We start from the raw sequence: 13,406 nt of genomic DNA on the forward strand, positions 1-13,406 counted from the left end.
ATCCTACAAAACTCTACATAACAGCATCCCTCCAACCTTCCTCTCCACGCATTCTCTCGCCTCTAAAATCCCCCTATCCGTACTGATAAACATACACTCCCCGGGCTTCGTCAGCCCCTTCACAAACCCGGCCTCCCTTCCGCGGACGATCCTCCCCAGACCCTCGACATCCATCCAAATCCGCTTTGTAGGCTTGCTCACCATACTCATCTGGCTCAACACGGGCTCATTGTTCCAATACTTTAAGCCGAGCCACAACCGCCGCGTGCTGATATTCTCTTGTGTGACGGGTTCGGGGACGTACGTAGACAGGGCGTCGAAAGGTGGAGGAGTAAGGCCGCCGCGTGCTACCGTTGACAGGAAGCCGGAGGTTTGTAGCGCGAGTGTGAGCCGGAGGATCATGTTGGAGGAGGGGACGGACGTTAGGCCCAGGCGGGCCTTGGAGGCATTTTGGAGATGCGAGCACACGTTTGAGAGGTGGACGAGTGACATATTGAGTGGTTTGGGCGAGTGGCAGCTCGTACAGAGGTTCTTTGGCCCGCGCGGGCGCAGTTGGTGATGGGCTCCAGATGGGGAGGTAGGAGGCGGAAGCGTATTAATCGATCTGGAAGCCGTGATTAGAAGCTTATTATGTAGGGATAGGACAAGTTCCAAAGCTGTACCTTTATCGAAAATGACGATTAGATCTGAATAACGCGAGTATCCTAATTGTGCGTTGTTGGCTTGCTTGGTGTGGTGAGAGCTCGAATTTCGTGATGCCGAAAAATAAGTTTGCCGAGAGCGCGACGACATCGAGAGGGACAGAGCCTCACCTCACGACCACATCAACCCCTGCCAAGATTCTAGCATCTATCTAACAAATTCGATATTTCTTAGGCAAACGGGTCTGCAGTCCTTATAAATGTATAAGTTCTGCTTCCCTTTTTTTACTACTATGCAATACTTTGTTTGATTTTGCTCGGCCATGGTCAAAATCAGATTCCCTGTCAACCTCCCCCAACCTCTACCGCCAGAACAGATCTTCACGACATGGCAACCTCAGTCCCTAGACCTGACCCCACGTATTCGCTATTTAAAAACAAGCCAATTGAGCAGTGGATTTCGGAGGTCGGAGTTGGTAACATCATAACGACGGCTGCCAAACCCCAACAAAGCTTTAGAGATCCCCTCGTGCAAGCAATCGTGCATCGCGATCGCGACCGATTCATTGCCTCTATTCGTGACGATGATGTCTGTCGCCTCGCAGCATTGTATCACAACGGCGACGCCTGCAAATTTTTCAAGCCGCCAACTCGCGGTAGCTACAACATCTGTTACTTCTTGCAATTTGGCTCCTCCGTTGAGGAAGATGGCGATAAATGGGTGGTGCGCGTGCCTCTTGCGCCTTGTCTGGCGTTTGGTAGCAGGAGTAAGCTTGAGAGCGAGGTCGCCACAATGCAGTAAGAGTGTTCGTCTATGTTTATGATAGATGAGATGAAGCTGATATTTCTTGTAGGCTGATAGCTGAGAAGACGACAATCCCGATCCCTAAGATCCACGCCTGTGCCCTCGGCGACGACACTAAGCCACTTTCCTCGTTCCTCATGTTCCAATATGTTGAAGGCCGAAAGCTGACCCACGCCGATATTAAAATACTCTCAGATGAGCAACGCACACGCTTGTAGACTTCCCTCGCCGACATATATATCCAGCTTAGACGGCTTGAGTTCCCCTCGATTTGGTGTCTAACGCAAGGGCAAGATGGTTTCGAGGTCTGCAAGAAGACCTTTACCATCGACCTTAATATACAAGAGCTGGAGGGCCTAGCTCCATATAGCATCCAGAGCCGGTACTACGGTGGCGGTAGGATTCTTACTTCAGCTAACTACTACATTACGATGCTGCTTAAGATTGCGGACAATGCATTTGCCAAGGATCGCATACCTATCTCGCAAGAGGAGAGTGAGGATCATTTCTACTATCTTCACATGTTTCGCCAACATGTCAAGGGCTGAGCTGATCACAGTTTCGACCGTGGCCCCTTTGCCCTAGTACACGGGGATTTGGAGTTGTTTAATCTGATCTTGGATGATGACATGAACATCATTTCTGTTCTTGACTGGGAGTGGAGTCGAGTGGTCCCCTGCCAGTTCTTCAAACCACCTTTGTGGCTTAGCAGTTCCACGATACAGGACCTGTCCTACGGCTACCGATATAAGGACTTCCTCGAACCCTTCGACAAATTTCTGGCCATCCTGCGGGTCCTCGAGCGGGAACGATTTGGTAGCGAGCTTTTGGCAAATGAGTGGGACAAACACAAACAGAAAAGTGGGTTCATGGCCGCTAATGCTTTAGAAAATTGGACTGCCATAGACTGGTTCGCTAACCGATATATCAACTCGAGGGTCTATGGTGGGAACGAGGATCTATCGGAGCGAATAATGGCATTCATGCAAGCTGACCCTGCTCGCAAAACATTGATCGAGAGGAGACTCCTAGAAGCAGCTTCTTTCACACCACAGCTCAAACAACTAAACGATTCTACTGGCTACTTACCAGATCACGGCGTTGCCACGGCAGCACCAGATGGCACAAGGAAACCTATTTCCACACAAGATTATCTGACGCGGCTATGGAAAACATCCCCTTTCATACTGAAGCTCTTCCATTCACTATGGGAGGCATTCTTGTCGTCGCCGGCGTCTCGTATTTATTTCGGAGACTTATAGCTCATGCCTTGTTGTCCTGGTAAGCCCACACGTAGTCACTAGGTCGAGCCTATAAGCTTCTTCGGGCAGTTTAACTCCTCGTCTACTTTGGAAAATTGCTCTTCTAGGCGTTCGACCGCAATGTCCAGGTCATCCAGCAGATCGTCACTGAGGTAAGTTAGGCTACAGAGGTACCCTAGGTGCATTATACAGAAGGCAAGATCCCTAGAGTTAAGTTCACCACCTCAGAAACGACATGCTAAAGGTAGCCAATACTTATTTTTGTTAAGGCTGGGACGGTGAACGTTATGGCTCGCCAAACTCCCTCTTCCCATATTTGCCAGCCTACTCCTATTAATAAGAAAGGAGAGCATTTGTAATGGATTGTAGATGGCAGCTCTTGACCGGCGATATAAGCGCGTGCCGGAGTCGCGTGATGATTTGGTAGCTTCCTAGGTTTCTATCAGCTCTACACATTTTTTTGATCTATTCTAGCTTCTTGCGGAGCATATTCACTTGAATAACTTTTTTCGCTCCCCGTCAAGCATGTCGATGAGTTTCTCGGTTGTTAAGTGCGAACCCGTAGTTGGATTCGGTGGCATGGCGAAATAGTAGCCCCAGCAAGTGGTGAAAAGAGGAAGTGAAGAACACCAAAGCGAAGTGAGTTGTGAAGTAAACTCAGGCGAAGTGAGATAAAGTGAAGTGAGGGGAAGGGAGGTTACTAGTCAGGAAAACATAGACTAAATTGCTTAAGTATATCTAGTATGGTTATTCTTCGTGCTAGAACTTTTATAAGACATTGCCTAACCTTGGAAAATTCCAGTTTATAACCCATCGGCTGCATTGTTCATTATCATGTTGTACAATAGAGTCTGGGGTATTTGGGCTTAATGTTGAGAATAAAAGAACGGTTTTGACCCTGAGTAAGCTACGGCATAGGGCTCATAGGGTGGGTTGAGAGAAGCACCTTCCACTTCGAATGCTACCTATTTAATCGACAAAGCCGCCCCGCTTTTTTGAAGCGCTCTTCGCCTCTACGCGACTCGAGGCGAGAAGTACTTGTCTCTTCAAAAAGCCAAAAGAAAAAGAAAAAAGGCCTCAACATCCTCAGTAAAAGAGATTGGAATAAAAAATAGAAGAATATTCAGAGGCAAAATATGGCAAAAAGGTTCGAGATACCTGAGCACCAGGATTACTCTACATCCTCCCCTAGATAGGACATAGTCGTATCTAGGGCCGTTTCCCCTGTCCAATCTGTACTCCTCGGTGGTTAATGCACAGTCGCGATTTTGGCTTCACCCCGGGGTGCTGGGGATCATTAGCTGCTATCAGAAAGTGGTGTTTGGGAATTCGTCCGTATTGGCGTTCGAGCTGGTCTCCCGTTTGAGCCAGGTTGCCGGTTGTTAAGTGAAAAGGACTTAAACTAAATTATATAGAGTAGGAGTGTATTCACCGTCAAGAGCTGCTCAATTTGGAAGTTGCGGTGGACTTCTGCCAAGAATATAAACAACACGTGATCCGATTCGGCTCGGGCCCCGTGCAAGGGTCGCAAAGTTTATTTTCGCGCAAAGGCGCTTAAGATACAGCTACTCGACTGGCTATTAATAGCATCCTATTGGACTCCAACTGACAAGTATCTTGCCGCCCAACGTGCTCTAGCTCAGGTCTTTGATTCTTTAGATTCCAGGTCAGTCGCATTTCTTCGTCCTTCCTCCCTCTCGCACCACTTTCTTGGTTTATCATTTTCTCCTGTTGCAGCTGTAGATTGTTCCCATCCATACCTTCCTATACTCGTCCTTCTGCGCAAGACACTACGCGTAACATGGCAGCGCGACCCGGGGAGGAGCTTGTGGCTACTCTGTGAGCTCAATCTGGTTATAATCCAGCATTAAAGACTAATAACATATAGCTTCGTTGATGCGCACTACTACTACAGTCCTCCGACTTCGAAACCTCTGCATCATCGCTTCGATAAGAGCTCCTACCTCTACCTCTTTGAGAATGCGACACTGAGGAGAGCGAGGATAGAGATCGCCAACAATGCCGGAACGCCTGAGCAAGATGCCTTTACCGGACGTACGGATTCTTCAAGGGTTCTATTTTCCAGTTCGAACGCTGACTTGTGCTGTTAGATCTTGATGGTGCCCATGTTCATTACTCGCACAAACACTCAAATCTTGTCACACTGACTGTCGATGGGCATAGTCGTCAAGCTATCAGCGGGCCGCCGCCTGATAGCCAAGAGTGGCATCTCCCTACCTTCGATCCTCGGAATGAAAAGAAATACATGTACAAGCTCCATACTGTCGATGTATATTTCTGGCTGAAGGAGGATGCGCATCAATTCCTGAATGGTGTTCGGAGGGTTTTGCCCCCGCAGCAAATCACAATACAAGATGAACCGGTTGCACCTCCGCCTCATCAACACGACATGAGTCCTGTAGTTCAGAAACTAGAAAATATGGCCATTACGCATTCCCCATACCACCAGGGGCAGATTGGCAGTTCTCAACCTGCACCCGCTCCTATATCTCAGTCCAGCACTAGTACATTCCCTGGGCCACCTATTTCAGCAACACCACAAAGTCAGGAAGCATCCAACTTTGCGCCACTTGCATACAACCCCGCCGCGCCAGCAGCCCCGGAATCTATCATGCATCGAGAGAAGACCCCTCCCCCTCAGGATGGAGCTGCAAATCCTCTTGCCGCAGCGGCAGCCTCAGACCAAGGCCAGACCTACGGTATCTCTTTTCAAAATCCAGGAGGTTTTGCTGCTCCTCCAACCCAGGCCACACAGCAACAACATGGTTATTTCCCCGGTCCTCCAGCACCCACTGCACCTCCATCACAGTTCAACCAACCTCCTCCCTCCGCTGGGATGCAATCGCCCTACGCGCAACACTTCCAACACTCCTTCGCCGCTCCCCCAACCGCGCCAGCAAGCTCAAGTCCCTTCTCGCAACCACCCCCAGCTGCGCCTGGCCCTCCGCCATACCAGCATCAACCGCAAGCCTCAGCACCGCATATCCCCGTGACGCAACAATATGCTACACAACCTCTCTCCCCAGGATTATCGTCATCCGGCGTCCCCTCCCCAGGGATTTACTCTCCGCTCCAAACTCCTGGAACGTATGCGCCAGCGGCACCTTCCCCGCCAAGCGCGCCGCCAGGCGGCTTCGCCACCTTCAATTATGCGCCACAGCAGCAGCTCAACCGTGCTCATACGCAGCCTCTGATGACCGACTATTCGATTCACCAACAAGCTTATAGGCCGACAGCAGAGGAGGCAGCCGCATACGGAAATGAGAAAAAGCCAAAGCCACCGGGGGGAAAGCTAGAAGCACATGGAGCGCAGGTAGAGAAGGGTGTTAGTGGGTTATTAAGGAAGCTGGAGAAGAAACTTGGATGAGTGAGTTTGTGGATGTGGAGGTCAAGTGTGGTACTGCGAAGGGGAGATGACCGTGGAGCTAGTAAGTGAATATGTTTGCCTATCTATATGACTAATGAATAATCTTGGTTCGAACGCAAGTACGAGTTCTTCTGAATTTGATACCAATATTCTCCGCCCAGTTTTATCCAAATCCAAATCCAACCCCAACCCCCAGAATTCCAAACCGGCCCGTTCCGTCCATTTTAATACGCCAGTCCTTTCCCAAGTGGGGTATATCACGTGTGGCATTCTCCACATCTCCTTTACCCCTGAGCATGCGCAGGACCGTTCACGTGTGGAATATATGCGTCCTTAGAATTATCATCAGTGTCAAATTGTGTGCCAACACCGACGAGATCATATCCCCAATCGGCAATGTCTTGACCAAGTGGTGCGGTATAGAACGGCTGAGGGTTGTCATGTGGAATCCAATACACCGGATTCTGGACATTGGTTTGGCCATGGGGATAGCCTGCCTCAGAGACGCATTCAACATTGCCCGAGGATGCTCGGTCCTGAGTGTGGCGCACGGTGGGTTGTTGAATGTTACAAGCATTGTGTAGCCCTTGAATTGAGAGGTCAGAATGCTGTTGGGACGTCATGGCCACTTGGGTTTGGCCCTTGCCCAGCCGACCCCAGATGCGTGGGGGCAAGCGCACGCCCAAAGCCTGGACGGTATGGAGATGTGTGGCGTTTTGCTGTTGGGTATTGCGCTGGGCAGTGTTGTCTTGGTGGATGGAGGATTGATAAGTATCATGCCTCGCCAGTATCTCGGTTGTTATGGCCGTATATACCCGTGGTTCCTCAGTGGGGAAGGGGCAGTCTGGGGTTGGTGGGCCTTCGGGGTGCTGAGAGGGCATCACGGTGGGATATCGACCAAGTCGGGATGTGTCCTCACGATGGGTGTACCGATGCCTGTGGCCATGTGTATGTTAGCTTTTGAGCTTTACATAGAAGGTATCTTGCAACGCAATATGGTTCTGGAGAAGGCCATCTGAACTTACGGTGGTGGGGGACCGGCCTTAGTTTTGTCTGTGATCATGGTGCGAGCACTGGGCAACAGGTGGCAGTGGACATATAAGGCTGTGGCACCGGAGTATTGGAAGGAAAGTAAGTACCTCCGCCAATATGATTGTCAAAAGGCATTGGGATAGAGGAAACGAACAGACAGCAGCAGAGCCATCTTATATGCATATCTGCTACTCGTTGGATGTATCTGAACGAGTGAGAGATTGCGGCTGGGGGCACATTTCGCCGTCGAAATAAACCAACCTGAACGGAGAGTGCTGGACAGGAGGATACATGCTCAGGGGTAGAGATTAATTAGAAGCCGCTCGCCTCGCATCCTGAGTGTGCCACAGTCCGATTTTCACATTCTGAGATGCCAAAAGTGCAATACAGTACATTAAGGTACCTGGTATTCACGTGGCGTGGGAGAGTGGGTGGGGGTGGGAGCCCGAGAGTCAGCGTCACTTAAACCTCAAAAATAACACAACCACAAGGCTCTAGACGAGGAACCAGCAGCTCCAACCCCTCCGGGAACGAGGATCTGCGTAGGAGGCCAGTTATCAGCACTTCCCCGGGCCATCCTGCAGCTGCACACTGGCACTTGTGGCAGCGAACCTCGAGCAAAGCCAGGGCGAGACGTATTGGCACCTAATCCGGCCGCTTCTGCTTCCGCTTCCGCTCGGCAGCATCGCCTCAGCTCTTCCGTTTCCTGTTCCCACCACGTTGTTGTTCCAGTCCCACAGTTGTCAAGTTTGGCTTCCGGCTGCAATTCCACCTGCACATCAATCCGAGATCATGCGCCACTACATCCCTCCTGCCTTGCTGCCGAGTCATTCGGCCTCCCGTCCACAGCCACACACGCACCCCCCATCTGGGCGTCTGGTTGCGCACATGGCTTCCTCTGCTGGGTCACTAATTAATATCTTTCGTGTAATTTCACCCCAAGACGCACCCAGCTTCGTACCATGCTAGATGGTTGACCGGTTCGTTAACCCACTGGCTCAACCGACGTTCCCCGACGTGCGCTCTTCCTCCACACCCATCGAGTTGTCAAGCTACCCTGGTTCGAATGCACACTGCGAAGTAACAGCAATAAACATGCCTTATACTGCCTTGCTGCCAAAACTGACACCCGGAGATTTAAGCTCAACAATTATATGGCTATGGAACTAGTGACACAGTCACACAGCGCTTACTGCCGGGGTGGGCGTGCAAGCATCTCCCAAGCTAGTACTTCGTATAAGTAGGTATGTAAGACGAAGTCTCTCCCAGGGGAGGCTAATGACGTACGAATCACCCCGTACAATAACGGATCTTAATAATGATACGCCGGTGCTGTTGTCATTATTATTCCTCTGTTCCTGTGCGTTTTCGATTAACCCCTGCTATTTGAAGGGCATTTTCTAAACCCCTGCTATTTGGAGGGCAGAAAATTTCGATTAACCCCTGCTATTTGAAGGGCATTTTCTGCCCTCCAAACAGCAGGGGTTCGCTCTACAGCGCCCTCTGGCGTGCGATGATAATTGATTATTTTGCCCTATTATTCCAGAGTGGCCACCTGGTGTGCCTATTTGGGCGCTGATTCCGGAGTTGTCCTCCTCCTCAGCCTTGCGGGGCTCCAAAGCTACATGTGCTGTAGATATAGTAAGCTACAGAGCCGTGGGTGGACTCCCATTCGTCGTACACGGTCTAACGATGGACTTGTTGTCTCGGGGACCTTCCTCGAGGACGTACCCGCCAACGGGTACAGTACATATCGCACTGACCCTCCCTCTGGTCCCTACTGTGGTTGGTTCGGACGATGGTGGCCACGTCAAGGGGCGAGGATTCTTTGGTTTCCAACTATCCTCACCCTCACCCTCAGCAAAAAGCCCCCCTCCCCCCCCACGGCATCCACCACGGGACATGGGAGTGAGCGCTCAGGAACGGCCCCGGCTCCGGCCCCTCTAGTCGGGACTTCGCAGGGCGCGCTGGGGAATAATGGGAATGGCAATGGCAATGGAATGGGGACTGGCGCGTGGGGAACTCGGCACCGTGCCCCTTTATTAGAGCCCAAATGCGCTATGCTATTTTGAACAGAACACGACTTACGTACAGACGATTGCCGACGAAGTACTACCCGTACGGAACTTGACATTCCATCCGTGGTGGTGATCGCCATAGGATCTTCCGGGTAAACTTCCTCCTCGCCGTGTTTCTTTCCGACAGCATGCTCGCTCTCCCTGAGTCCTGCAGGCACCTTCCACATACGCAGCTTGTACTTCACTGCCTCGTGGGCTCGTGTTACTGCCAATGCCAGATCCTTACCAACAGCCACTTGCACTCGCCTTTTGGTCTCACTTTCCATGTACGCTTTGTTTCTGCCACCGTTCCCTTCCGCTCGCTTTTTTTTTTGGATCTTGCCTTGCAGCTCCTTTTTTGCTATCACGGTCTTGGACTCGTTTCATGCACTCGCGCCCACACTTCTCTATTCCCGATGCTCCCATCTACGTCTAGGCTTGCTGCCTCAGTCTTGGACTTTGCAATTTGCAACTAGTGGTATTATTCCATGGCAGCGTTACGCTTTGGTGTATATCCGCACTCTCACCCGTCCTAAATCCAGATATCTCTGCCTGGCAGAATAGGCGCTCGTCTAACGAGGCTAGACGAAGTTGGGCCCAGTCAGAGAACCTCGAAGTCGTTGCTAGACAACTTGTCGGAAGTACTTTGCTAGACAAAAGTCATCCTATCCCAAGGGGATACTGGAACGTATCTAAGCGTGAACCATTGATTCTGGTGACTCCTCTTATGCACAAGGAAACGGTACTGGACGACGCTCTCGTTTCATTGACAGATCAGGGAGGAGCCGACTTTCATATCACGTGTTCAGCCTCCCAATACGATAAAATATACTTAGAAGGGAATTCCTCCCTTGTTGTGGAATATTCTTACAAGATAAACTCTCACAGCCTACTCTCTAAAGTCCCAGGATGACGGGTATGATATAAGAGGCTGGCCTTAGATATGCTGCATTATGGCGCGTATCCAGTTTATATATCTGGAAACCAAACGTTGCTGACCACCTTCGCCGATAGCTTCTTCAAGCTAATTTAAAAGCGAATCTCTTTCGATGAGCGATGGGTTGGGGTCGAAGTTAAACGTCATGGAATATTATCTGGAATATCCACTTAGATACTCGCCATTTGGGATCCACGAACTTGGACGCTACCTCAAGAAAGGGGTTCTCCTGCAGAGCCTTGTCTATCACATAACCCAACTCCACACAATCAAACTTCTTCGGACCACCTTCCAATCATATCAATTGACTTTATTACTACCTAAGTCCCTTGCACGGCTTGCTAATCTCAATCGCTAACTAACTAGCAATCTCCTAGAGCTGCCGACTCTGTGGGGCGGTTCGCAACACGAGTGCTCAGCTACATTGTCACATAACAAGCAGCAAGTTCCTAGAGCTACCGGAATTGTGGACCAGGCCCCATCCCGGATCCTCGCCCACATTGACACACGACAAGGACGATGAGTCTCTCTATATTTGCTCTACATCATGCAAATGGGATGAGATATTGACTCCTTTTACCCATAATTCAGGGTGTTATCTCATGAAGTGAGCTCAGAAAGAATACCAGACTATCTAACAAGGTCATGCAGACGCTGCACCTGCCACTTGATACCTATTTTGGAACTCCTGTTTGGGCCGTGCTACTTGTAAGTATTGTGTCAGCATGAGCTTGAAACATGTCCTGGTCGTGAGGTACTACTAGACTACCTGATATGTTGTGGACAGGCACTCCTTATCGACGACGCGAGTCCTCGGTCCCCCAGGTTTCAACTCATCTGATTTGCAACCAGAAATTCCGGAAGCACTGGAAAGGCCCACCAATTTCATTATTAGTCACATCCCGCTGCATGCAAAAGCACTCAAAATAGCCTCCCGAGCAACAGAAGCTATTTGATTACTCAGGAAGTTTGCGTGAGCGATCAAGCCCCCTTCCCGACGGCCCGTCAACTGGCGCCACTCCAGTGACCAGTCTTAGCGCGTATGCGTATATTTTGGTCCTGGAAAAGTGGGCAAATGTAGTCCGTAGCGGAGACTGGGAGAATATCCAGGTCACAAAGCGCTATCGCAGCCAAACAACCCGTTTCGCACCGGTGCCACCACCTTTGAATCTGACACGCTAGTGGCGAACACGGTGGACACGGCAATTGTCCAGCGACATGTGGCGGCTCCCACGGCTTCATGAAGCTTGTGAGGGGGCCAACTGCTCTCAGGGCAGTGGACGACCCCACTGACAAACGGGCTGTGGCGTGTGTTGAACCACTGCCGGCGAAATTCAGGAGTCGCTGAGATGGTACCGCTAGAAGCGAATAGGATAACCCGCGGGGGAGACGGGTATTTCCCTGACGTGCAGGCTCAGAACCTCTTTTGGGCGCTCAATCGCATCTGCCGGTGTCTCAACCCTTCTTCCATGGGCCTTATGGTGGTCATATCCCTTCCAGTAGTGTCTATTAAGGCCCGTCAGCGAGCCCGGTTGAGTCGAGATAAACCTACGAGCCACGGAGTTTTTTAGTCTAGCTTGGACGCGGGGGTTTCGATGCCGAAAAGGTGTATAAGACAATGGGAACTCCCGTTAGATCGGGCCGGAGCGGTGGTCCGGGGGCCAGTAAAGGGGGAGCAGGTGGGTTCCCTAAGCTTTGCATGGCAGCAAGGAGGTCTCGAAACAAACTAGTCGTAGCCCAGGCTTACGACGCTATGCTGACCTGGAGCTGACCAAGTGCTGACCATGAGGGTTGTAGAGAAGTATCCAGATTCCAGATCGTCAAAAACACTGGGGACAATGGGACCATGCTGAGGCAGCCGAGAAACAATCGTGGAGAAGCAAGGCCAGACCCGACCGGCGGGCAAACCCGGTGGTCTGGGAAGGCCTTGCCGACGGCGGGTGAGAAATTAGTACGTAGCACGGAGTATGGGTGCGGCCGGGCTCGAGGCACGTCAAGCCTGCAAGAAATAATCAGATCGTCGACGAGAAACCTTACATGGACAGCAGGGAGTGTGCGAGGTGCTACAGTAGGTACAGTGCGGGTACAGTACGTACTGTAAAGACTGGGCAGTCTAGGACAGCTGGACTCCGTAGCGGATCGCAGATCAGATCCCCCCCGACGCGAGTGCCTGGCCAACGCCAAAAGGAAATCTGGTGAGTTGTCCGTGCCTGTGCTTGTGCTTGTGCCGGTGCCGATGCTTCTTCCTGTTCTTGCGCTTGTGGTTCTTCCTGTGCTTGTTTTCTTGTTTTCTTGTGCCACTATACGAGTACTGTGCCCAGCGGTGGCCGTCGCACCACGCACGGAGTCGTTCATTGTGCTGCGTCCTTCTTGTGCGACGCTCATCTGCACCCGGCGCCTCGTTGTCAGCCTGAGTGGAGAGGGGAGCGTGCAATTTGCCGCGTTGCAACTTTGCAGCCGGCTCTCTCGACGCTGCAAAATACGGCACATGTACAGGAACAAGCCACCCGATCGTCCTATGTGCAGCCCCTGGGGAGGCGGCTTGCTAGGGATTAGGGGATTGGGGGGGGGAAAGGGGGAGATTCGCCACCGAGGCCAACAGGGCTCCTGGCGCCACGGGGGGAAGCGTGACGGTCGTTTTGGGGATCATTATTATTGTTATTATTGCTGCCGGTCTGGGTGCTCTCTGAGTGAGTACGTACAGCTACAGCGTAGTGCCACCGACGTGGCTGCTCACTACTTCGTCGGCACTACGGAGTCGCTAGAGTAGCGGGACACTATGCCCGCTATGCGACGATGCCACTCCCTGAGCGCTATGCCACGCTACGAACTACCCGTACGCACTGAGCAGCGAGCAGCGAGCACTCCTCTCCCCGAACTGCTGCCACTGCCTGCCGAGGACGAGGACGAGGACGGAGTGCCAGAAACAACTCTCCCGGAGCACGACGTGGACGGAATCCGGCATGCTACGTCCTACGTAAGGCATACAGCAATGCATCCCTGGCCCTGCCGCCGTCCCGATCCGTTGATGATCCCGAAGCTCTGAATGGCTTCTTTTACCGCCGTCTTGGCTCGGGACCACCTCCCGCGCTCCCCGGGGCTCCGGGTCGGAACCCTTGCATGCCGCGGGCAGGCAAACAGGGTCCTGGCCTCCGTGTGCCCAGCAGCGGCCGAGATCAGAGATCAGGATGGTCAGCGGCTGCCAGTAATTGCATAACACAGCCCTTTCCGTCTTATACCCGCTTTGGGGGATGGGAGTCTATAAAGGCAGAGCAGGGCCACCG

At 51.7% G+C, this 13,406-nt stretch overlaps 4 protein-coding genes across 4 annotated transcripts; 2 read left to right on the top strand and 2 right to left on the bottom strand.

The window, feature by feature from the left end:
- Window positions 1-3: 3 nt before the first annotated feature.
- On the bottom strand, window positions 4-492 carry BP5553_09871 (uncharacterized protein; the record flags this gene model as incomplete). Its single annotated transcript, XM_032018494.1, has 1 exon — window positions 4-492. The coding sequence occupies one exon, from the start codon at window positions 490-492 to the stop codon at window positions 4-6; it is 489 nt and encodes a 162-aa protein (XP_031865331.1).
- A 537-nt stretch (window positions 493-1,029) lies between these two features.
- BP5553_09872 (uncharacterized protein) lies at window positions 1,030-2,708 on the top strand (the record flags this gene model as incomplete). The annotated part of the gene is made up of 4 exons (XM_032018495.1): window positions 1,030-1,439; window positions 1,496-1,660; window positions 1,847-1,941; window positions 2,032-2,708. 4 exons carry the CDS (start codon window positions 1,030-1,032, stop codon window positions 2,706-2,708), a joined length of 1,347 nt encoding a protein of 448 aa, XP_031865332.1.
- A 1,801-nt stretch (window positions 2,709-4,509) lies between these two features.
- Window positions 4,510-6,096, top strand: BP5553_09873 (Uncharacterized protein; the record flags this gene model as incomplete). The annotated part of the gene is made up of 3 exons (XM_032018496.1): window positions 4,510-4,547; window positions 4,597-4,763; window positions 4,820-6,096. The coding sequence occupies 3 exons, from the start codon at window positions 4,510-4,512 to the stop codon at window positions 6,094-6,096; spliced, it is 1,482 nt and encodes a 493-aa protein (XP_031865333.1).
- A 284-nt stretch (window positions 6,097-6,380) lies between these two features.
- Window positions 6,381-7,159, bottom strand: BP5553_09874 (uncharacterized protein; the record flags this gene model as incomplete). The annotated part of the gene is made up of 2 exons (XM_032018497.1): window positions 6,381-7,032; window positions 7,122-7,159. 2 exons carry the CDS (start codon window positions 7,157-7,159, stop codon window positions 6,381-6,383), a joined length of 690 nt encoding a protein of 229 aa, XP_031865334.1.
- Window positions 7,160-13,406: the final 6,247 nt, after the last annotated feature.

This window comes from Venustampulla echinocandica, assembly GCF_003357145.1.
Source record: "Venustampulla echinocandica strain BP 5553 chromosome Unknown scaffold_12, whole genome shotgun sequence".
NCBI lineage: Eukaryota > Fungi > Ascomycota > Leotiomycetes > Helotiales > Pleuroascaceae > Venustampulla > Venustampulla echinocandica.